Here is a 25,614-nt window from a genome sequence, read left to right as displayed (position 1 = left end):
TTGTTTGTTCATGAGTGTTTAGTCTGTCTAGTTCTTATCTAGAGTGTTTTTACTGTTTATATTGTCTGTTTATGAGTGTTTAGTCTATGTCTAGTTCTTATCTAGAGTGTTTATACTGTTTGTTTTTTCAATTATTCTATTTTTATTTATTGCATTGCCTGTTTGCACCTTGGGTCACAGAGGACTGAAATTTCATCTGTGCTGTATGTCGAGCATGTATAGTATATTTGACAATAAAGTTTATTTGACTTGAAATATTTGGGGATCTGGCAACTCCTGAGAAAGGTTAGCTGTGGGAAGTGTCAGGGAGACATCTCTGTTCACTGCCCCACCAACAGTAGATGTTCCGGGATAAGGGGTGAAACATCTAGGAATGGTGGTCTCCGGCTGATGACCCCGCAGCTAACCTGACAGGCATTGGTGGAGGTGCGGCAGGCCTAGAGCCTAGCAGATTAATATCTACATGTACAAACTGATGCTTTCTGACAGTTAATCACAATGTTCTCATTTCTCATCTCTCCTCCATTGGAATCTCTGATCTAGCCTTACAGTGGTTCAGGTCATATCTCACTAATAGACAACAGTTTATCACACTTGGTCCACACAAGTCCTCCCTCTCTCCGGTTACATGTGGTGTCCCTCCTCTTCTTAATCTACATCCTACCTATCGGCCAGATAATCCGTAGTCATGGCCTTAACTTTCATTGTTACGCCGATGATATTCAGTTGTATCTCAGCTCACATTCCCCCACTGACACCCCCCCCCCCCAGTAAACTAACAGGCTGTATTTCTGATTTAAAACTCTGGATGCATGCCAACTTTCTCAAGCTAAACTCCGATAAAACAGAAGCCCTAATGATTGTCCCCTGTATAAGTTAAACTTAATAATAATAATAATAATAATAATAATAATGTGCTTTAACTGAGTTTAAGAGTACACTACCTTCATTTTGTCAAGGAAAATATACATATTAAAGAGACAGAAACCATCCATTGTTCTCTTTTAGAATCAATCTCACATTCACAGACTTACATTCTTCTCATTCTTATGGTAATGCTGATACTATATGCTGTTCCACACATCCACATAAATTTGGTTTTGATTAACAAATGAAAATAAATATGCCAATGTTACAGTGCATCTAAAAGAGTTAATTCAAATGTACAAATATAACCAAACGAGATATCTACAGTTATATTCACTTCCCAAATTTGGCCTTTGAATAGAATAATAGAATAATAGATACTGGCTGTTCAGATCCGACAGCTACAAACAAATTAGGCTAAAAGTACACTACAAAACTACGCAACGTAAAAGTGAGCATCCCACATAAGTGCAGAGGAGCATCATAAATAACATCTTTTATCTGGATCACTGACACAGAGCTCTGCTGTCTCATTGAAACACTTGCATTAAGTGACTCGTTCTGTCCAAATAAATTACATGTCTTTAAGAGCTCAGCTTGCCACAGATCAGAGTCATGCTCATGTTTTCTGTATAATGATCCTTAAAAAAATGGCACTAGTGAATTACATGGAAATGACGAACAGTAGGTATGTTATATAAAATAAAGCTCAAATAAAAAGTGCACAGAGAGCTTAAACATACATTTACCTGTGCTTACAAAGATAGATGTCTTTTTTTTTTTTTACTAGAAACAGTATTATTAATGATATATGCTCACTGCTCCTTGTTTCTTACACTACACAATTTATATAAATAAATTCAAACTTCCTTGACAGCTATGGGTTTGACTAATTTACCTGTAGTCTGGGATGAGCATAAAACTCATTGAGGAAGTCCATGAGGAGGTCAATCTTGAGTGAAGTGACACAAAGCACCACGTGTTTTTCGGTCTGAGCTCGATGTCTGCTGTAGTTACCGCCTGATTTCTGCCTCTCCATCCACAGATATGCTAGCTCCTCAAACTGTACAGAAAGACATCAATAAGCAGCAACACCAAATGAAGCCACAATGTCCTACTTACACTGTATTGAGGTTTTTCACCCACGTGACCAAGTCATGTGATGCATCGTTAGACTGCCATTTTGGACGTCACGGCTCGAATCAGTTTGAATGCGAGGAAGGCGACAAATGAAAAACATAAAAGAAAAAGGAGCGAGATGCAGAAAACACCTTCACTATCCAGCGACGTAGGGCATTTACAGGGCGAGCAGAGGGAGAGGTATTTGCAAAAATTGAGGTTAGCAGGCTTAGAGAACGATGTTTACCTGCTTCCACCAGGATTGTTCACTGACGTACGGAAGTACATGAAGCCCTCGTCTTTACCTGACTTCGGCCCACATGATCTGTATACCTATGTCGTTAAAAACCCATCGCCATACACAGGTGTTGATCTGAAAGCGTATAAGAGTTTGGATGCCTACAAATATTTTGTGTCAGGCTGGGTAACATGCCTACATCAGCGGGTCGTCCCTGGAGCCGGTGGTCGCCATCTTATTACAGCTAAGGTTTGTTCACATTTTCATTTACTTTCGGTCCTCAGGACAAACAAAATGTTATTAAATGTCATTGAAATAACTTCTTAGTCTGTTGAGACATGGCACGTTATAAATTTGCTGTTACCAGGCAATGACCAAGAACTGTATTATTAGGGTCGGTGTCTGTGTTGTAGCAGTGTACTAGCAGCTAGCTGTTAGCACTAGCTAATGTCAACAACATAGTAGCTAGTATGTTACTGTAGCAATGTTTACGTTCAGTCATTTGGATGACTGTTAAAACCTTTCAGTCTCAAGTTTTTCCTTTACTGTATTTACTAGTTTACTGTAATTATGATCCGGCAGCTATTTACACCGGATCCAGTGTAAATAGCTGCCGGAGCGTGCTCCGGCTTGCTCCCCCTCAAATTAAGCAGCGTGCTCCGGCTTGCTCCCGGAGCACGCTGCTTAATTTGAGGGGGAGCAAGCCAGAGCGCGCTCCGGAACCTCGGCCGGAGCACTCCGGGAGCAAGCCGGAGCGCGCTGCTTAATTTGAGGGGGAGAAAGCCGGAGCGCGCTACGGAACCTCGGCCGGAGCACTCCGTGAGCAAGCCGGAGCGTGCTGCTTAATTTGAGGGGGAGCAAGCCGGAGCGCGCTCCGGCAGCTATTTACACTGGATCCGGTGTAAATAGCTGCCGGATCATAATTACAGTAAACTAGTAAATACAGTAAAGGAAAAACTTGAGACTGAAAGGTTTTAACAGTCATCCAAATGACTGAACGTAAACATTGCTACAATAACATACTAGCTACTATGTTGTTGACATTAGCTAGCTTGACCTTCAAAATGGCGGACACCGGGGCGTCACGTGACCCTGTGATGTCAGGTGAAATACCTCAATAACTGTTATGGCAACACATGAACAATTACCTAGCTTTAAAGGTGACATATTATACCCTTTTCCCCACAAGTTGACACAGTTTCCTTAGGTCTTAACGAAATGTCTGTGGCATGCTTTCATCAAAATACCACAAGGATAAAGCACTACAGCTCCCTTCTCACCCTGTCTGAACATCCCTGTTCTAAACGGCTGATCTGAGTGTCTGTTCCTTTAAATGATAATGAGCCACTGCTCAGCCCACCCCCTTCTGTGGGCAGCCAATCAGATAGAACTTTTCTCATGTTTATTCATTTCCAAAGGCAGGTCTCAAGCCATAAGTGGAGATGAGGAGGTCAGAAGGGAAGATAATAAGCTTCCCTTCTGACATAGAAAGGGGAGACAAATCGGAACGGCTTCTTGAAGCACATGCTTTCTGAAATAGTCAGCCCAAATAAAACTGAATGGGTGTCTTATTTCAGAGTTTTTGGGTTGGTAGGCTCCAGATACCCAAATGTATGTGCACAAGCACTGATAAAGTCAGTTTTTTTTATAATATGTCCCCTTTAATTCCCCTTTAACATGTGACATGGTCTTACTTGTAATGGCAGTACTACAAGCGCCACACATATCATGATGACCACCAGTAGCTTGGAAGGCCAGATTTTTGGTGTGACATCTCCATAGCCCACAGTGGAGAAAGTGACGATGCAGAAATAGAGCGAATCAAACAGGGAAAGATTATTCCTTGCTCGCTCTAGGTGTTGAATCCCGCAGGCCCTAAATGAAGCAAAACCAAAACATTCTCACCATTAAAAATAACTACAGTGATAATATCAGTGGATCAACATTTGTAATTTTAGTCAGCAGTAAAAATGCAAAAATCCAAAACTTTAATATCTTCCAGAGAAAGAAAAGAACCATACTTGAATCAAATGTTAAACACCTCCAAGTGATTAACAAATAATACAATATTAATGAGCTGAAATCAAATAAATGAACATTACTGATTATTATTATAACTTAGTTTGAATCCATCCATCCATTATCCGTAACCGTTTATCCTGTGCAGGGTTGTGGGCAAGCTGGAGCCTATCCCAGTTGACTATGGGTGAGAGGCGGGGTACACCCTGGACAAGTCACCAGATCATCGCAGGGCTGATACACAGAGACAAATAACCATTCACACTCACATTCACACCTACGGTCAATAGGGTGCATCAGTTGCCCTCACTTTCATAAAATCTGATGCATTTTTGTTTGGGTGTTCCTTTTCACCAATAAAGACATCCTGTAAAATTTGCTGACCATATTCAAAAGTCTAATGGTGGCAGTGGCACCATGAGGTTCATTTTTTGCCAAAAAACGCTTATTTTATGTTTTCGCGTAAGGTTTGAATCACAATGTTGGACTCCATTTATTGATTTCTTGTGACCCAGAGATCATGTTAAGAACCTTTGCAAGGGATTGAGAAGCATTAATGTGATTCATAATACATTTGTATTGTTTAAAAGTAGTTGAACAATGATTCAATGAACAGCTAAAACTCAAACTGTGCTTGATAATATATTTAGAATATACACTAAAAATGTGTATCTAAGATATTTGGTATACTCTATAAAGTGCCATAATGTTTCATGAAAAGTGATCGAAATTTTGTCATAAAAGTCATAAAATAGCAGCTTTTTCCATAACTTTGAGCTCCTGGTGCCACCATTAAACTTTTGAATTTTGTCAAAATATTTCACCCAGTGTGTTTTCTTACCAAAAGGAACATAAAAACAAAAATGCATCATGATCGGAGGAACTTTTAATTTTTAGGGGGCAACTGATGCACCCTAACAGTCAATTTAGAGCCACCAATTAGCCTAACCTGCATGTCTTTGGACTGTGGGGGAAACCAGAGCACCCGGAGCAAACCCATGCAGACACGGGGAGAACATGCAAACTCCACACAGAAAGGCCTTCGCCGGCCACGGGGCTCAAACCCAGAACCTTCTTTCTGTGAGGCAACAGTGCTAACCACTACACCACCTTTAGCCTCTAGCTTGAATTAGTATAGGAATTAGTTCAAGAGTGAAAATCCTCAACATTATTTTGAAAGAAACAGGGATATGAAAATGGAAAATGTACATTAGTATTTGGCAAGTGACTGCAAGGGACATTGCATCATAAAATACAAAAGGTAATCGTGTTCCAATATGCAAATGAAGGCCAATAAAAATGTTTCTTTTCTTCTTGTTTCTTGACTTAACAGGGAATAGGGTGGACATGTATAGAGCTGAGGCCTTTTTCTAATTTGCATATTCATAGACTCTGGTTTTCTGGACAATTTGATAAGCGTAGGTGCTACTGTGCCTTTTACAGAAAAAGGTGTCTTGTCTAATGAAATATTCATGTAAACATCAATCAATATATTATTTAAGAGAGAAAAAAATAATGGGTGACTTTGCCGTCAGAGATTTGAGTGTCGCAAGTGGGGGCGTAGTTTGGCGGAAGTCTACAGTGTGAGGGACGTGTCTGGGAGACAAGCTAATGACTCACATGGTATGCCTGAGCCCTGTTTCCCCGTGAACATGAATATGGTGTTTCTTTTTCTCTGTGTGTCTCTCTTTGTAAGCACTGAGCCATCCAAGAAGTGACAAGGTGAAAAGACGAAACTTTATTTTCTTTTCTTTCACTTCATGTTACTGTCTGTGTACCATACCAAGGGTCATCAAAAACAATAAAAAAGCATGTACAATGTCACTCAGGGTCTGCTGTGTTGTTTGCCACTGTTACACTATGTAACAGAGAAGGTGCTATCTGAGAGGAATGTAATGCAGAGGATCATAGCACTTACCCAGTGAAGACCAGGCAAAGCAGCGTGCAGATGAGGATGAGCACCTGGTTAAACATGGCAGAGTGTGTGCGCTGGATGGCACGATGAAGATCATTCTGCAGGACAGAAACAGCCTGATCTCAGTGTTCTTGATATTGTAGAACTCTTTAGCAAGAATCTGATCTGGACTATAAACATAATAATACTGATGTAATCAAGCTATACCAAGGTATTCAAGGTCCAGTTATGTAAAACTTCCAGTTTAGAAAGGTCTGGATAAGTAACAGTTACCTTTCAGCAACTACTGAGTAGTTTATGACTGTAAATAAGACAATTAGAAGTGGTTATGTTTTATTTCACACCAGCATTCCAAATTACCACTTTTGACTCATCGGAAGGGCTCTGAAATAGAGGTGTGCATTTAAAAAATTACATTCAAGACCACTTCCACAATTTTTATTGCCCCTGCCTGTTATATTTTCTAACAAATGTAGTGTTGTAGTCAAGACCACCTAAACCGAGACCATCATGACCAAAACCAGAGTGTATCAAGATTGAGACAAGACCAAAACTTTAAGGAGTTGAGATCGCGTCAAGACCAAGACCAAGGCAGGGCAAAACCAAGTGAAGACCAGAATCAAACCCTGGCATGGATTTAAGGGGGGGGGACCCCCCTCCAAAAAAAAAAAAAGTTTTAGTACATGGCTACTTGGAATTGTGACTTGATTCAATCAAGTCACAATTCCAAGTAGCCATGTACTAAAACTTTTTTTTTCACTTGATTGTATTGCAGATACCGAGATATACCCACCATTTTTAATTAATAATGTTTTTAAAAAATCGTTATGTAGGATTGAGGTGAAGAGTTTATGGTATAAATTTATATAATAATAATAATAATACTTTCGTTTTATATAGCGCCTTTCAAAACACCCAAGGTCGCTTAACAAGGTATCTGTGTAGGTGTGGGTGCGTATGTAGGTGTATGTGCTTGTGGAAACTAGCAGCCAAAGGCCTCCAAGAAAAGATGTGTTTTAAGATGTTGCTTAAACACTGCCAGTGAAGGGGCATGCTGAATGGTGTTGGGTAGTTTGTTCCACAGAAATGGAGCAGCTACATGAAATGCTCTGTCACTGGTGGCCTTAAGTCTGGAACGAGGAATGACCAGTTGGCCCTTGGATGAGGACCGCAGGGATCTTGAGGGAGTATAGGGGTGGAGAAGCTCAGAGAGGTAATGGGGGGCCAGGCCATGAAGGGACTTGAAAGTGAGGAGGAGGACTTTGTAGATGATACGAGATTTGATGGGGAGCCAGTGAAGCTGTTTGAGAATGGGGGTGATGTGCTGCCAGGGCCTAGTGCCTCTAAGGATCCTGGCAGCAGAGTTCTGGACATATTGCAGTCTGTCTATGGCCTTGTTGGGTAGACCAAGCAGAATAGCATTGCAATAGTCTAGACGGGAGGAGATAAAAGCATGAGTGAGAGTCTCTGTAACTGTGTTTGAAAGTAAGGGCCTGAGTCTGGAGATGTTTCGGAGATGGAAGAAAGCAGATTTAGTGACTTTTTTGATATGAGACTGGAATGATAGTGATGAATCCAAGATGACACCCAGGTTACGGACTTCATGGGATGGGGTGATGGAGCAGCCATCAATGTCCAGGTGGAAATCTCCAACCTTCCTGAGCAGTAGTGCTGGTGCCACCACCATGAGCTCAGTTTTATTGCTGTTCAGCTTGAGAAGATTGTTGGTCATCCATGTTTTGATGTCTTGCAGACATAGAATGAGAGGTGTGGGGGGGAGCTGAGCAGAGGGTTTGGTGCTAATGTATAGTTGTATGTAGTCGGCGTAGCAATGGAAGCTGAGACCATGGGAGTGAATAATGCGTCCAAGAGGGAGCATGTATATGGTGAAGAGAAGAGGGCCAAGCACCGAACCTTGCGGAACGCCGTGGCTGATGGTTGCTGTGGTGGAACGGGAGTCTTTGAGTGTGATGAATTGTTGCCGGTTGGATAGATATGAGTGAAACCAGAGAAGTGCTGTGCCTGATAGTCCAGTGAACTCAGAGAGCCGCTGCAAGAGGATGGAGTGAGAGACTGTGTCAAAAGCTGCTGAGAGGTCCAGGAGGATGAGGATGGTGATATAGCCATTATCTACAGCAGTGAGAAGGTCGTTGGTGATTTTGACAAGAGCAGTCTCTGTACTGTGGTGCACTCTGAAGCCAGATTGTAAAGGTTCAAAGAGCTCATGGTGGGACATGTGCTGCTGGAGTTGGGCCACCACTGCTCTTTCCAAGATTTTACTAAGGAAAGGAAGGTTGGAGATAGGACGGTAGTTGTTTGGGTCTTCAGGGTCCAGACCAAGCTTTTTCAAAGTGGGGATGACAGCAGCGGTTTTGAAGCTGGTGGGCACAACACCAGACTCCAGAGATGTGTTGATGATAGTCATCATGGTATGGCAGAGGGTAGGAAGACATGATTTGACCAAGATGGTAGGCATGGGGTCCAGCAGACAGGATGATGGCTTGGCTTTAGTCACCAGGTCGAGGACCTGGGCATGGTCCAGTAAAGTGAAGCAGGAGAGGCGGTGCTGCGGTGGACAGGCAGCAGGGATGGAGATGTCCTGCCATAGCTGGAGAGTGCCAGGTTTAATATTTAATAGTAAGTCCTAGCATAGGTTTTTTTTGCTCGTGACACAAATGCAGTGAAAAGCAAGCTGGGTGAATCCTGTAGGATTTTAACAGGGCGCAGGAACTTCGTGCATCTACAGTACATAATAACATACTGTATTCCCGGACTGCACCGTACACTACATACAGTGGTGCTTGAAAGTTTGTGAACCCTTTAGAATTTTCTATATTTCTGCATAAATATGACCGAAAACATCATCAGATTTTCACACAAGTCCTAAAAGTAGATAAAGAGAACCCAGTTAAACAAATGAGACAAAAATATTATACTTGGTCATTTATTTATTGAGGAAAATGATCCAATATTACATATCTGTGAGTGGCAAAAGTATGTGAACCTTTGCTTTCAGTATCTGGTGTGACCCTCTTGTGCAGCAATAACTGCAACTAAACATTTCCGGTAACTGTTGATCAGTCCTGCACACCGGCTTGGAGGAATTTTAGCCCATTCCTCCGTACAGAACAGCTTCAACTCTGGGATGTTGGTGGGTTTCCTCACATGAACTGCTCGCTTCAGGTCCTTCTACAACATTTCGATTGGATTAAGGTCAGGACTTTGACTTGGCCATTCCAAAACATTAACTTTATTCTTCTTTAACCATTCTTTGGTAGAACAACTTGTGTGCTTAGGGTCGTCTTGCTGCATGACCCACCTTCTCTTGAGATTCAGTTCATGGACAGATGTCCTGACATTTTCCTTTAGAATTCGCTGATATAATTCTGAATTCATTGTTCCATCAATGATGGCAAGCCATCCTGGTCCAGATGCAGCAAAACAAGCCCAAATCATGATACTACCATCACCGTGTTTCATAGATGGGATAAGGTTCTTATGCTGGAATGCAGTGTTTTCCTTTCTCCAAACATAACGCTTCTCATTTAAACCAAAAAGTTCTATTTTGGTCTCATCCATCCACAAAACATTTTTCCAATAGCCTTCTGGCTTGTCCATGTGATCTTTAGCAAACTGCAGATGAGCAGCAATGTTCTTTTTGGAGAGCAGTGGCTTTCTCCTTGCAACCCTGCCATGCACACCATTGTTGTTCGGTGTTCTCCTGATGGTGGACTCATGAACATGAAAATTAGCCAATGTGAGAGAGGCCTTCAGTTGCTTAGAAGTTACCCTGGGGTCGTTTGTGACCTCGTCGATTATTACACGCCTTGCTCTTGGAGTGATCTTTGTTGGTCGACCACTCCTGGGGAGGGTAACAATGGTCTTGAATTTCCTCCATTTGTACACAATCTGTCTGACTGTGGATTGGTGGAGTCCAAACTCTTTAGAGATGGTTTCATAACCTTTTCCAACCTGATGAGCCTCAACAATGCTTTTTCTGAGGTCCTTAGAAATCTCCTTTATTCATGCCATGATACACATCCACAAACATGCATTGTGAAGAGCAGACTTTGATAGATCCCTGTTCTTTAAATAAAGAAAACAGTCAATTTAGTGAAATCCCTACAGTTGTGGTCTTCATCTGTCTTGAAATGAAATCCCAAGTTCTCTATGTCTAAGACCGAGACAAGACCAAGACCTTCAAAAAGTGGTCTTGAGACCAAGACCAATCTCAAGTACAACAACAATAGGTTCTATTTCCCTCAATATAAACAAATTAGTCATTTAAATCATGATGACTCTGACCATGGTAAAGCAGCTACTAGAATTAATGAATGCAGTAAATGTATCACATCTGTAAATTTGCATGGTTTTTCTGATTAATAGTTTTTAGAATTTATCTGAGTAGACAACAAAAGCTTTCATACTTGTGTTACATTACACACTTGTTCATTGTCCTGCAAACTTAATTTGTCTTTAAACATTCTTCTTTTGACATCACATCTCAGTTCATTTATCAGACCAGAAAAGGGTAAATGATATCATTTTAAAATTAAAAAAAAAAACTTTTTTGAACTCTGTAGCTGTTCCCCATACTAGTCTGTGGACTGAAGTGCCTTCAGCTCAATAATTTACATAAATTCATGTGACTGAATGAGTTGCAACAGAGGATCTGCTAAAAAAGCCGCAGTCATTCATGTTTAGAAAAGTAAGAGCCTCTGAAATACAGGCAGTTTTTTCACACATTTATCAGCTCTGTGACAGTATTTTTTCTGCTACTTAATGACCCTGGTGTACACCATATTAACATCTACACAATAGAAGGTAAATGATTCATTTATAGACATCTATTTACATATCTAGTAATACACTATATTTCTTTTAGGCATGCTATGAAAAACTAAGCTGGACATTTTCCTACTATAAATTACAAAAGAAAATTATTACTCTTTCTTCTGACTTGAACATAATAACACATGAATTGTAACAGTTCTCTAGGCAGTGATCCACACTTTGATAAACATTTCAGCAGCATTTCACAAATGTTGTGCTAAAACATTCATTATTTGGCCTGTTTTTGTGTGCTCTGTGCCCTAATATAACTTAATTTAAATTTAAATTACCTTTGGCAGAGATAGCAAAAAACAGTTTTTCTTGACATGCATGCTCATTGTAATTTGTCTGGTTGATATCTGGTCTGTGCTGTTTAGCACAATCATCAGTTGTACAATTCAAAATAGTACATACTGTACTCCCTGCCAAGTTCTTCTTGGCCATTTGACCCGACCATCTGCCAGGAGAAAGGATTTTGGCACGTTCTCAAATTCTGATTATTGATGACTCATTGTTAAATTACCATGCTGCACATGATTTACAGCTTCTTGCATTGCTCTGATTGGAGATAGCCTAAGACAACAGTTGTTTTTCCACCAGATATTTTTAATTGAATGCTTAGCCGGTAGCTGATTCGGCTGATTACTTACGATCATGTTCTCCAGCGCAGACTTGGCAAGCCAGCAATTAAGGAACACTGGGACAAATATGTTCCTCCATGGAGGCCAAAAGATCTGAAAGCAACAAGAAACATTTCACATAATAATAATAATAATAATAATAATAATAATAATTATTATTATTATTATTATTATTATTATTATTTGTAGTAGTAGTAGTAGTAGTAGTAGTAGTAGTAAATGGAAGAAAGCTATTTAAACAATACAATTTGAGAAAGGTTTAAAAAAAAAAAGCCAGCTGATCCTGAACTGGGTTAGGGTTGAACATTTGTAATAAATAGGTCACTGCTGTCTGATTTAGATGCACTTGTTGCTGTTAAATACAATCTATACATAATTTATGTTTAGGATCTTAATCTCCCAGGACTTGTCAGCAGGTCCAGACTTACATTCCCCACCAGCTTCACAGCAGTTACTGAATAATTCAGAGTTAATAAACAATGCTTATCCTTTAAGATAAATAATCTGGGACTTTAAGGCTTTAAGATGTGGAATGTTTTTCATAATGATATCAAATTAGCCACTTACTGTAATTATGAATGGCACTGTATTGATCATCTCAAGGATGAAGGAAACTTGGAAAATCTGCTCAAAAATGTTTCCCTGAAACAAAATAATTAGTAAAATAATTACTCAAATAATAATTATCCAAGACTGAAATGGTCTGGTCCTTACAAATGCAAAACACTCGTTCCATATTTAATAAAGTCCAGGCCACCATTACTGGTTCCCATTATCCTGTTAATATAGCATAATGCTGCTATACTGTAAGGCTAATGTCTTGTTGATTTGAAAGCATATTAAAATTTATCCCTAGAGAATATTTTCTGTTCGTCATAACACAGAAAGAATAAAAAAAGTTGCACAAGGTAAGAAACCAGGGCCATACTTCAGAGAACTACACTGTGTGCACAATTATTAGGCAAGTGAGTACTCTGACCCTACCATTATTTCTATGCATGTTTTCCAACCGCAAGCTAGATACACTTGAATGCTAATTGGATTTAAGCATTCTCAGGTGGTATTTATTTGTGTAATGAGGGAGGGTGTGATCTAAAGTCATTAATACCCTATATTAAGGTGTGCATAATTATTAGGCAGCTTCTTTATCTCAGGCAAAATGGGCCAAAAAAAGAGATTTAACAGACACTGAAAAGACAAAAATTGTAAAATGCCTATCAGAGGGATGCAGCACTCTTGAAATAGCTAAGCTATAGAAATGTGAGCACAAAACAATCAAACGTTTTGTTGCAAATAGTCAACAGGGTCGGAAAAAATGTGTGGAGAAGAAAAGACACAAATTAACCGCAAAAGACTTGAGAAGGATTAAACATGAAGCTACCAGGAACCCATTATCCTCCAGTGCCACAATATTCTAGAACTGCAACCGACCTGGAGTGTCCAGAAGGACAAGGTGTTCGGTGCTCAGAGACATGGCCAAGGTAAGGAAGGCTGAAACACGACCACCACTAAACAAGACTCACAAGTTGAAATGTCAAGATGGGGCCAAGAAATATCTGAAGACAGATTTTCCAAAGGTTTTATGGACGGATGAAATGAGAGTGACTCTGGATAGACCAGATGGATGGGCCCATAGCTGGATAACTAATGGACACAGGGCACTTTGACTCAGACACCAGCAAGGTGGTGGAGGGGTAATGGCATGGGCTGCTATTATTAAGGATGAGCTAGTTTGACCATTTCAGGTTGAAGATGGACTTAACATCAACTCCCAAACCTACTGCCAGTTTCTAAAAGATACATTCTTCAAGCAGTGGTATGGGAAGAAGTCTGCATCATTCAAGAAGGCCATGATTGTTATGCAGAACAATGCACCATCACATGCACCCAAGTACTCCACTGCTTGGCGAGCCCACAAAGGCCTTAAAGATGACAAAGTAATGACATGGCCCCCTTCCTCACCTGACTTAAACCCTATTGAGTACTTGTGGCCCCTTCTTAAGCATGAGATTTACAGCGAGGGAAGACAATACACCACTCTGAATAGCATTTGGAAGGCCATGGTTGCTCCTGCACAAAAAGTTGATCGTCAACAAATCAAAAAACTAACAGACTGGATGGAAGGCTCATGGCAGTTATTGAAAAGAAGGGTGGCTATATTGGTCACTGAATATTTTTGAAATGCTAGAAGTGTTTATTTGTTAATTCTGAGTTGTTTATTTGTTACACTGAAAATTAAAATAAACAAGTGAGATGGGAAACTTTAAGCTTTTCATTTAGTTGCATAATAATTCTGCACACTAAATGTTGCCTAATAATTCTGCACACTTGTATATTCCCCTGAGAAGGCCTAAACTCCCCTTTCCTTTGTTAATCATTCTGGTTTTAGGTTTATTAACAATTTGGATTGACTGAGAGCACTGTATTTGTTCAACGATAAAATTAATCATCAGGAATACAACTTGCCTAATAATTGTGCACACAGTGTATGGCTCAACACTGAGGGCCCGTTTACACGAGGACGCTGTCGGGTAAAAACGACTAAATATTTTATCAGAAGTGCCTTTCGTTTACACGAGGACGGCGTTTCCGAGGCTGAAAAACGGATAAAATTGAAAACGCCTTCCAGAGTGGATAAGTTAAAAACGGCCCCCGTTGCATATCCGTCTAAACTACCCAATACGCAAAACTCTGCTCGGATCTGCTCACGTCGGGTACGCGTTTACGTCATACATATGTCATATACTGTACATGCCAGCCCGGGAAGTAAGAAAGTAAGTAAAAAAGTAAGAGCATGTCTGATTACATCGATCTAACGGACCTTCAAGCTGCTCTGTGTTTTAATGCAGTAGATGTGTTTTCCTGCTCACCCGCCCGGCTGGAGCTCCCCTCAGTTTGGTGTCGCCAAGTTACACACACACGCACGCGCGCACACGCGTGTGCGTGCACGCGCGTGCCGCCTATTCAAGCCGCTCGTGAAACCATTTTTTTAAAAATAAATTTTCATACATACTCAGTATTAATTAATTTAATATGTATATGTGATAATTATATGTGATTAATGTATAATTAGTATTTACCCGCCATCATGTCATCATTCATATGGACCGCAATGGAAATAAGTTTTAAACTTTCTTGCGTTATCCATGTACAACTAGTGTATATTTTCCATATTGTATTTATTATATCATGTATATACATTGGTTTACTAAATAAACAAAAAAAATAAAAAATAAAAATAAACCCGAGACTGAAAACAAAACTAGCAGCCGAACGGGTTTATTTTGCTGAGATGGACACTGCCTTTTCTCTTCTTCACCGAAACAAGAGTGAGTGTTACTTAATAAAGGCAGATTAAAAAAGTTTCAGTTTGCTCCTGCTCCTCCCTCGAGCACTACAGTACCTCAGCCGGACCGGTGTTCTGTAAAGTTATCCTAGCAAGTTCTCATACAGACCGTTTTATTATTCAAAACAAGTCATTACAAATTATTTGACTCGGCCAAAGACTCGACCAATACGCACAAAACATAAAAATCGGCAAATGCGTGAAATTCTCACCGATTTTCTATCAGCCCAGCTGATCAGTGGGACAAAACTACTGTTGAATTTTCCTACCCTCCTGGATTTCGCGCATGCGTAGTAGGCTTGGTAGGATAACTTGACAGAACAGCAGCGCAGATGTGCAGATCAGACAAGACAGAAGACGTTGCGCATGCGTGCAGACATAGCGGAGACATTTATGCGTCACCGTATAGACGCAGATTTCCTCCTTGAAAACAGTCGTATAGACGCGGAAAAAAGTGAGAACGAAAACGGACTTTTGCGTTTTTGTTTTATACCGTCCCCGTGTAAAGTGGGCCTGAGGGTCAGATGTGCCAAACTGTTTACTGTTATTTCATATGTAATGAGACCACATTCTGCAGAAGAAATCATATGTGCTGTGTATGAATATAACATACAATGCTAAAACAAAGCTGTATAAGCCAGGTGCATTGGGATATATTCTAACTGCAAGTGTGAGAACATCTCTGGAATCTGGGGCTACAGTGGCAGGTTCACCAAAACTGGGCAGTTGAAGATTGCAAAAAGACCATGTGATATATTTCCAGTCTTCAACTATTTGTGTCCACTGTAGCCTTAGATTCCTATTCTTGGCTGACAGGAGTGGAATCTGACGTGACCTCTGCTGTTGCAGATTATCTGCCTCAAGTTTTGATATTTTGTGCATTCAGAGATGCTTTTCTGCTCACCAAGGTTGCAAAAAGTGGTTATTTGAGTTCATAGCCTTCTTGTGAGTGCAACCCAGTCTGTCCATTCTCCACTGGCCTCTCAAAAAAGCTGTTTCTGCCTACTGATCTTGCTGCTCACTGGGTGTGTTTTTTTTTTTTTTGCACCATTCTGTGTAAACTCAATAAACTGTTCTGCATGAAAATCCCAGGATATCAGCAGTTTCTGAAATTATAAAACCACCAAAAAACATACCATGGTCATAGTCACTGAGGTCACATTTTCCCCCTTCTGATGTTTGATATGAACATTAACTCAAGCTCTTGACCTTTATCTGCATGATTTTATGCACTGTGCTGTTGGTACAGGATTGACCTGTAATTGCATTAATGAGCAGGTGTTCCTATATATTGGACAAATTTTTTAATAATACAATGTCAATTTAGGACCTTGGTAACAAAACTATTCAGGAAAATAACCAAACTAAACCATGATTTGGCAATCCTGGGGTCATGAATACCCTATACAGCCAAAAGTTTGAGGATACCTGACCATCACACCTAAATGAGAGCCTTCCGGCAACTGTTGCCACAAAGTTTGAAGCAGGCAATTGTATAGAATGTCTTTGTATGCTGTAAAACTACAATTTCTTTTCACTGGAACTAAGAAGCCCAAACTCGTTCCAGATGACAATTCTCCTGTAACCAACTGAGGTCCATGAAGACATGGTTTGCCAAAGTTGGAGTGGAAGAACTTGAGTGTCCTTCACAAAGCCCTGACCTCAATCCCACTGAACACCTTTGGGATGAACTGGAACATCGACTGTGCCTCAGGGCTCCTGACCCAACATCAGTGTCTGATCTCACTAATGCTTGTGGCTGAATGACCACAATTCCCCAGAGCCACACTCCAAAATCTAGTGGAAAGCTTTCCCGGAGAGTGGAGGTTATTATAACAGTAAACAGGAATGAAATCTGGAATGGGATGTTTTTTATATTTTATGAACTTAAATATAATTTACATTAAACAGTTTAATAGCACACATATACAAAGCAGATTATTTCATGAGAACTTTATAAGAACTTTATTAACACATTATCTTTGGGCTTGAACTTGTATTTACTTTTTATTCCGAAGCTTTCTGACAACTTTGATGCTGACCATTTCCATGCCATTTGTTTGTCTGTGCCATGTGATTACATCCATCTGGCCCTCAGAGTACATTTGTATCAATATTGTGCAAAACTGAAAAGGAAAAGGAGAATGGTAGTGACCATACCTTGTAACTGAGATATGTCAAGAGCATTGCTTCCAGGAAGCTAATTAAGGCCACTGTCACCTAGACCATAGGAAATACAGAAAAGAAGGGTGTGTATACATTGACAGTGTAGAATCCATTCCATGACACATTTATGAACAGAAAACGAAAGCTCTTTAAGAACTCTTTCTGCTGTCAAAAAACTCTTGATACCTGATTCTACCTGTAAGAAGGCAGTGGAATAACTCAGAGAGCTGCGTACCTGTATAGCCCATACAGGAGTCTTTCTGTTCACCCAGAATATCAATGCCCTGAAGGGGAAAAACAAACTTGGCGTATATATTAAATACAGGAGAACAATCAACAGTTCATGACCTTAGTACTGTAAGATTCGACCTGGCATTTTGGTTTAGAAAAGAGTTAGCCATATAGATTTTGTCATCAAGTCATACTTTATTTCCCTGTAGTGCCTTTTTATGTAATATTTGAAGAAAAAAATTGATCCCTAAAATAAAAGATACACTTATTTCACCCTGCTAGCTAATTGTCATCCATTATCTATAGGTGGCTCTCAGCCAATCAAAACCCATGTTTTGTTTCTGTGTTTACAATTGAGTGAGATGGTGTTTTCTGGTCTTATGTCGTCTTATTATGTGTAAACGTATTGCAAAGTGTTCGGCTTAGTGGAACGCTAATACATTAGCTAACATCAGCTAGCCTTAAACGCAATAAACGCAATACACAACAAACCAACCCTCCCAGTGTAACTGGGAAGTGCAAATAGCAGACTTCATTTGTAAGGTGTGAGTGTGTGTGTGTGTGTGTGTGTGTGTTAAAACTAGACTGTTAAGTTTAAATAAAATATTAAAGAAAAAATCTTGAATTTCAAATGTGAAATCCCTTGCATTTTTAATTTTTGAGAGTAAATTCAGAAAATTAAAACTAATTTAAAAGCATATATGATCAAAGTGTCATTTTAATAAGCTTAAAATATTTGAGACTGAGGGGTTGTTTAATGAGAAACAGCCAGATAGAATCTTATGTCTTGTTGAAATATACATGTAGATGTATCAGAATCAGAATTACTTTATTAATCCCTGGAGGGAAATTCAAATTTGCTACAAAGCTCCTGAATCAGAGAAGTAAACATGTCTAAAAATAGAAGATAAAATCGTCTGAAAAAAGAATAAAAATAAAATAAATTTAAATAAGTTCAATAACTTCAAGTAAAAACAAAATGAAGTGATTCTATAGTCAATGATTCCTATATCCATATATTGTACAGTACCTTAGAGTATTGCTAGCTGGAATATCACTGGCCCATATCTATAAACTGCTATTCCCTCAGATAGAACCTTACAAGACTAAGGTCATGAGTTACTATAATGTGTTAGTATAAATACGCAGGTGATTGTAGAAGATCACACGTGCTGATTGGTCGAGAAATTCGGACCATTTCTCAATAATCACCTCGAGTGACTTGGCAAAATGGCGGCCAATCTCTTTGTCATCGTAAGTGAGGAAGAATTACAAATTATGAAAGAAAATGCTGTTCTTAAGAGCACTAACAATGCTACAAAGTTTGGTCTAAAAAAATGTCCGTAGAATTAACAGTGAATTTATGTAAAATCATGACATAAAAAACCGTAAATACAAAAACAATGAAGCAGTGTGTAATTTACATCAATATACTCCTAACCAAATACCACTGTTAATTTAACAGTAAGATGTTGAATTGATCATATTTTTTTGTAGAATTTACAAATTGTTGTAGTTTAAACACAGACAAACTGTAATACTAAAACAGAATGTGATAGTTAAAATTACATCATTGCCCTGTTAAAAAAATTAAAAAAATGTCAGTAGAGGCTCTCCGGCACATTTCGTAAAACTCTAAATCAAATAAAATATCTGTCTAGTAGATCATTGCTTGTAACCATCATTTTGGAGCCACAAAAACCAATAATCGAGAACACTCGCAATTCGCTTTTATATTGTACAATGAATATCCGTAAAATTAAGTTATGTATTGATTATTGTACATTGAATACCTGTAAAATTTACATTTAGTTATCATTAATTGTACATGGAAGCCCAGTGAAATGTACAAGTTATTCTGTAATGTTGTTTACATTTCACTGTATTTTTAACAGGATTATTCTGGCAACCACAGCTGCCAGTATTTTTCCGTAAAAACAACGGATTTTTTTTTACAGTGTATTCAAAGTTAAGGTGGAATTGTGATTTATTTTATCGATTTCAAAACAAAGTATTTTATGTGACTCGGCATAGATAAGTGACGCAAGTCTGTGCACATACCACAAGCCTACAAGTCTCTCATTACATTTGCATGCCACTTTTGAAGTTTGAAATATATATACTAGTATATATTTTTTTAAATAATCACCTGTGTATTTATACTAAAGCAGTTATCCGCCTCAGGCTCAGTGAATATCGGTGAATAATAATGTTGACTTTATCTCTGTTATAATTCACAGATATTCACTGAGCCTGAGGTGAATAATTGTTAATTGTAAAAAAAAGGAAACTTAAGCCATGGGCTAAATTGCACAATTGGGAGTGTCGGTAATCAGTACTTGAGAGAGTTACTGTATGTAGTACGAAACATTTTTGGAAAAAAAACACAGACAAAAGTTTCACACTATACAGTGGGGCAAAAAAGTATTTAGTCAGCCACCAATTGTGCAAGTTCTCCCACTTAAAAAGATGAGAGAGGCCTGTAATTTTCATCATAGGTGCACTTCAACTATGAGAGACAGAATGGGGGGAAAGAATCCAGGAAATCACATTGTAGGATTTTTAATGAATTAATTGGTAAATTCCTTGGTAAAATAAGTATTTGGTCACCTACAAACAAGCAAGATTTCTGGCTCTCACAGACCTGTAACTTCTTATTTAAGAGGCTCCTCTGTCCTCCACTCATTACCTGTATTAATGGCACCTGTTTGAACTCGTAAGACACCTGTCCACAACCTCAAATAGTCACACTCCAAACTCCACTATGGCCAAGACCAAAGAGCTGTCAAAGGACACCAGAAACAAAATTGTAGACCTGCACCAGGCTGGGAAGACTGAATCTGCAATAGGTAAGCAGCTTGGTGTGAAGAAATCAACTGTGGGAGCAATTATTAGAAAATGGAAGACATACAAGACCACTGATAATCTCCCTCGAGCTGGGGCTCCACGCAAGATCTCACCCCATGGGGTCAAAATGATCACAAGAATGGTGAGCAAAAATCCCAGAACCACACGGGGGGACCTAGTGAATGACCTGCAGAGAGCTGGGACCAAAGTAACAAAGGCTACCATCAGTAACACACTATGCCACCAGGGACTCAAATCCTGCAGTGCCAGACGTGTCCCCCTGTTTAAGCCAGTACATGTCCAGGCCTGTCTGAAGTTTGCTAGAGAGCATTTGGATGATCCAGAAGAGGATTGGGAGAATGTCATATGGTCAGATGAAACCAAACTAGAACTTTTTGGTAAAAACTCAACTTGTCGTGTTTGGAGGAGAAAGAATGCTGAGTTGCAACCAAAGAACACCATACCTACTGTGAAGCATGGGGGTGGAAACATCAAGCTTTGGGGGTGTTTTTCTGCAAAGGGACCAGGACGACTGATCCATGTAAAGGAAAGAATGAATGGGGCCATGTATCGTGAGATTTTGAGTGAAAACCTCCTTCCATCAGCAAGGGCATTGAAGATGAAACGTGGCTGGGTCTTTCAGCATGACAATGATCCCAAACACATCGCCCGGGCAACAAAGGAGTGGCTTCGTAAGAAGCATTTCAAGGTCCTGGAGAGGCCTAGCCAGTCTCCAGATCTCAACCCCATAGAAAATCTTTGGAGGGAGTTGAAAGTCTGTGTTGCCCAGTGACAGCCCCAAAACCTCACTGCTCTAGAGGAGATCTGCATGGAGGAATGGGCCAAAATACCAGCAACAGTGTGTGAAAACCTTGTGAAGACTTACAGAAAACGTTTGACCTCTGTCATTGCCAACAAAGGGTATATAACAAAGTATTGAGATGAACTTTTGTTATTGGCCAAATACTTATTTTCCACCATAATTTGCAAATAAATTCTTTAAAAATCAGACAATGTGATTTTCTGGATTTTTCTTCTCCTTTTGTCTCTCATAGTTGAGGTATACCTATGATGAAAATTACAGGCCTCTCTCATCTTTTTAAGTGGGAGAACTTGCACAATTGGTGACTGGCTAAATACTTTTTTGCCCCACTGTATAAGGTGATGATGTTTCCTGACCCTGCTGTGATTCCAAATCTCATTTAAGATCCATGAGTCAGAGAACGGTAGAGTCAGGTGTGTTTTCAAATGAACAGAGTGTGTTTCAAATGAACAGAGTGTGTTTCAAATGAACAGAGTGCTGATTAATGTTCTATAACAGCAGCTCTGACAGTAGCACCAGCAGTAAACCAAATCACAGAGTTATATTAATGTGCTCCTTCTAATAGGTTATTGTTTCTATAGTATCAGCTACGTAATTCATAGGGGCTTGGAGCAGAGCCTCCACATAATAGAGGAGCTCCCTGTGTGCAAAGCATGCAGAGCGAAGCTCCATACTTAAGAGAATATGGAAATGCATCGACCTGATTTTTGATGGCTTTTGCAAACATACAACGTCCGTATGAACAGTGTACATGTACCACTACAGGGAACCTGACTGTAAATGCAAGGCAATGTATCTCGTAAATACTTGGCCACTGGAGAATGAAATTAATATCTTTACTGACATAAGATAGATGTTTTTTTATCCAGCGCTTAATTTGCTTTTTAAAAAATAATGTGGGATTATTTACTAACACATTTTACACCCATCGGGAGCCAATAACGTTTATCATTATTTAAATTTTTTATGCTGCTTTGATTGGTTGAGCGAACTGCAAATAACTGCCAACAAATAATGGTCTGCTCATGTGCAGTTACTTTGCACTTTTGTCAACATGCCTCAATTTCTTTGTTATTGTTTGAGTCGTCACACGAACTTTATCATCAGTATTTCAGAAAAAATCATTTGAATGAAAAAACAATCATTGTATTCAGTTTTCACAAAATATTGTGATTTGTTAGTGTCTTGCAAGCCATTATTTGCCTCTGCCTTTGCCACTGGCAAATAATTAATTGCTTGCTTGCCACTAACAAATCACGATATTTTGTTCAACCTCGTCCAATAATTGCTTAATAACTGCTATAACGCAAGTGATAACAGGAACTACCCCATCCTGTGGATGCTCCACAACAGTAAATACTGTGCTATAAGAGGAATAAAACATTTTGGGATATGCTGTTATTGGAAAATGATCAATTTTGAAGTGGTACCCCAACCTTCATGATTTTCCTATAACGGAAAATCCTGTTGTGTTTTATTATTTACTAAACATCTAAAAAAAAATAAATCATTCAACAAACAAAAGGAGAAAAATGGAACTTTCTTGGCAAAAAAATATTCCATTGTCCATTCAGCTTGATACTGAGAGTAACATTAGAGTCAGTCAGTGTTATAAAACTACTGGAGATACTGGCAATACTTCAGAAAAGTGTCGTGCAATTTAGCAAAATATCACTATACAAACAGTAGGTTCTCATCAACTAATTGCTTCCACTAAGTGCTGATATTCCCTATTACTCTGGGATGTTTCACTGTGTGCATCACTTGGCTCATCTGTATCTGCTATGTAAAATTCCTCTGCCTTGTTCAAAACGATTGCTATATGTGTTTTTGTGACATCATCAGCGGACATGCCAAATGATACATTTCAAGAGATATAACTTTTGGCTTAAAATATGAAAGTCTGTCAGAAGAAGATGAAAAGGAAAATGGAATTTTCCAATTTTCTTGGAAGCACCTTTAACAGGAATGTATAATTCAGTATAAACTAGCTAGGCAGAGTGTTTGTGGCTTGTTGGGGGTTTGTTTATTTATTTATTTATTTTTAAAAATTTATTAGTTTATTTGATAGGTGACAGTACACATTCATGAACAATAGTATAAAATATATAATGTAAATATTCTGGAGTTAGCATAATTGCTAATTTTCATCCGTAGTCCCTAAACAGGTAACATAAAACAGAATGAGATACAAATACACATACAACACTACACTAATTAAAGACAAATGCAACATCACTATTCACAAATCCAGGACAGTAACAGAACCAACAAAAACAAACAACACAATATACAATTACACAATACAACCACATGAATAGAGACAAGAACAACAGCAAGGTACACGCTACACAAATCTGGTCTCAGACAGAATAGACTTAAAAAAAAAGACACACACACACACACACACACACACACACATATATATATATATATATATATATATATATATATATATATATATATACACACACACACACACACACACACACACACACACACAGAATGTGTATGTGTATGTGTATGTATATATATATATATATATATACACAGACATACATATATACAGTACATACATATACACATACAGTGGGGAAAATAATTATTTGATCCCCTGCTGATTTTGTATGTTTGCCTGGTTACAAAGAAATGAGCGGTCTATAATTTTTATGGTACTTTTATTTTAGCAGATAGAGACAGAATATCAACAAAAAAGTCCAGAAAAAAACACATTATATAAAGGTTATAAATTCATTTGCATTTGATCGAATGAAATAAGTATTTGATCCCCTACAAACCAGCAAGAATTCTGGCTCCCACTGACTGGTTACTGTATGTGCCTATGAGGCACACAGATTAGTCTGTCACTTTAAGAAAGTACTTCTAATTTCTACTCATTATGGTTATAAAAGACACCTGTCAACAGAATCAACCTCTTTCAGCCTCTCCACTACCATGGGCAAGACCAAAGAACTTTCAAAGGACACCAGGGACAAGATTGTAGACCTGCACAAGGCTGAAATGGCCTACAAGACCATCAGCAAGAACCTTGGTGAGAAGGAGACAACTGTTAGTGCAATTATTAGAAAATGGAAGAAATACAAAATGACCATCAGTCGCTCTCGACATGGAGCTCCATGCAAGATCTCGCCTCGTGGGGTAAGGATGATCATGAGAAGGGTGAGGGATCAGCCCAGAACTACACGGGAGGAGCTTGTTAATGATCTCAAGGCAGCTGGGACCATATTCACCAAGAAAACCATTGGTAACATACTATGCTGTAATGGATTGAAATCCTGCCCGCAAGGTCCCTCTGCTCAAGAAGGCACATGTACAGGCCCGTCTGAATTTTGCCAGTGAGCACCTAAATGATTCAGAGAAGGCTTGGGAGAAGGTGATGTGGTCAGATGAGACCAAAATTAAACTCTTTGGCATCAACTCAACTCATCATGTTTGGAGGGAGAGAAATGCTGAATACAATCCCAAGAACACCATCCCCACCATCAAGCATGGAGGTAGAAACATTATGCTTTGGGGCTGTTTCTCTGCTAAGGGTACAGGACAACTTCACCGCATTAAGGGGGCAATGGATGGGGCCATGTACTGTAAGATATTGGAAGAGAACCTCCTTCCCTCAGTCAGAGCACTGAAGATGGGTCGTGGATGGGGCTTCCAGCATGACACCGATCCAAAACATACAGCCAAGGCAACAAAGGAGTGGCTCAAGAAGAAGCACATTAAAGTCATGGAGTGGCCTAGCCAGTCTGCAGACCTTAATCCTATAGAAAATTTGTGGAGGGAGCTGAAACTTCGTGTTGCCAAGCGACAGCCTCGAAACCTTCAGAATTTGGAGAGGATCTGTAAAGAGGAGTGGACCAAAATCCCTCCTGAGATGTGTGCAAACCTGGTGACCAACTACAAGAAACGTCCAACTTCTGTGCTTGCCAACAAGGGTTTCTCCACCAAGTACTAAGTAGTAGAGTAGTAGAGTAGAGTAACTTTATTGATCCCTAGAGGGAAATTAAAGTGTCAAGTAGCTTATACAAAAATACAAAAAACATATTAAGATACAGAGAGGGAAGAAATTACACTAGATCAGCATTACACTAAATTACACTAAATCAACACTAAATTACTCTAATTCAACAAAGAGCAAAAAGTCATGTTTTGCTTAGGGACCAAATACTTATTTCACTCAATTAAATACAAATGAATTTATAACCTTTATGTGTGTTTTTTCCCTTGGACTTTTTTGTTGATATTCTGTCTATTTGTTAAAATAAAAGTGCCATAAAAATTATAGACCGCTCATTTCTTTGTAACCGGGCAAACGTACAAAATCAGCAGGGGATCAAATAATTATTTTCCCCACTGTATACATACAAAAAAAAAAACTTTTTCCACTAATGGAGTAAAAATGAACAGACTATTTGGCCATATTGTGTCTGAAACATCACTTAATTTATATCCATCCATCCATTATCTACACCACTCATCCATCAGGGCTGCAGATGAAGCTAGAGCCAATCTCAGCTGACAAGTGGTTAATGTATCTTCATTATCCATCAG

At 39.1% G+C, this 25,614-nt stretch overlaps 1 protein-coding gene across 1 annotated transcript in view; it reads right to left on the bottom strand.

Annotated features, from left to right (window-relative positions):
* kcnt1b (potassium sodium-activated channel subfamily T member 1b) overlaps positions 1-25,614 on the bottom strand; it is a 186,964-nt gene that overhangs the window by 59,541 nt on the left and 101,809 nt on the right. The window contains exons 5-11 of the mRNA XM_060907052.1: positions 17,380-17,428; positions 17,139-17,198; positions 12,200-12,274; positions 11,642-11,725; positions 6,162-6,256; positions 3,919-4,099; positions 1,766-1,930 (exon numbers count right to left, since the gene is read on the bottom strand). Of these exons, the coding sequence (XP_060763035.1) occupies positions 1,766-1,930; positions 3,919-4,099; positions 6,162-6,256; positions 11,642-11,725; positions 12,200-12,274; positions 17,139-17,198; positions 17,380-17,428 (709 nt within the window). The remainder of the gene's footprint in view (positions 1-1,765; positions 1,931-3,918; positions 4,100-6,161; positions 6,257-11,641; positions 11,726-12,199; positions 12,275-17,138; positions 17,199-17,379; positions 17,429-25,614) is intronic.

Source organism: Neoarius graeffei, chromosome 24 (assembly GCF_027579695.1).
Source record: "Neoarius graeffei isolate fNeoGra1 chromosome 24, fNeoGra1.pri, whole genome shotgun sequence".
NCBI classification, from domain to species: Eukaryota; Metazoa; Chordata; class Actinopteri; order Siluriformes; family Ariidae; genus Neoarius; species Neoarius graeffei.
Note: the sequence above shows the minus strand (reverse complement) of the source record. Positions and strands in the feature narration are given on the sequence as shown.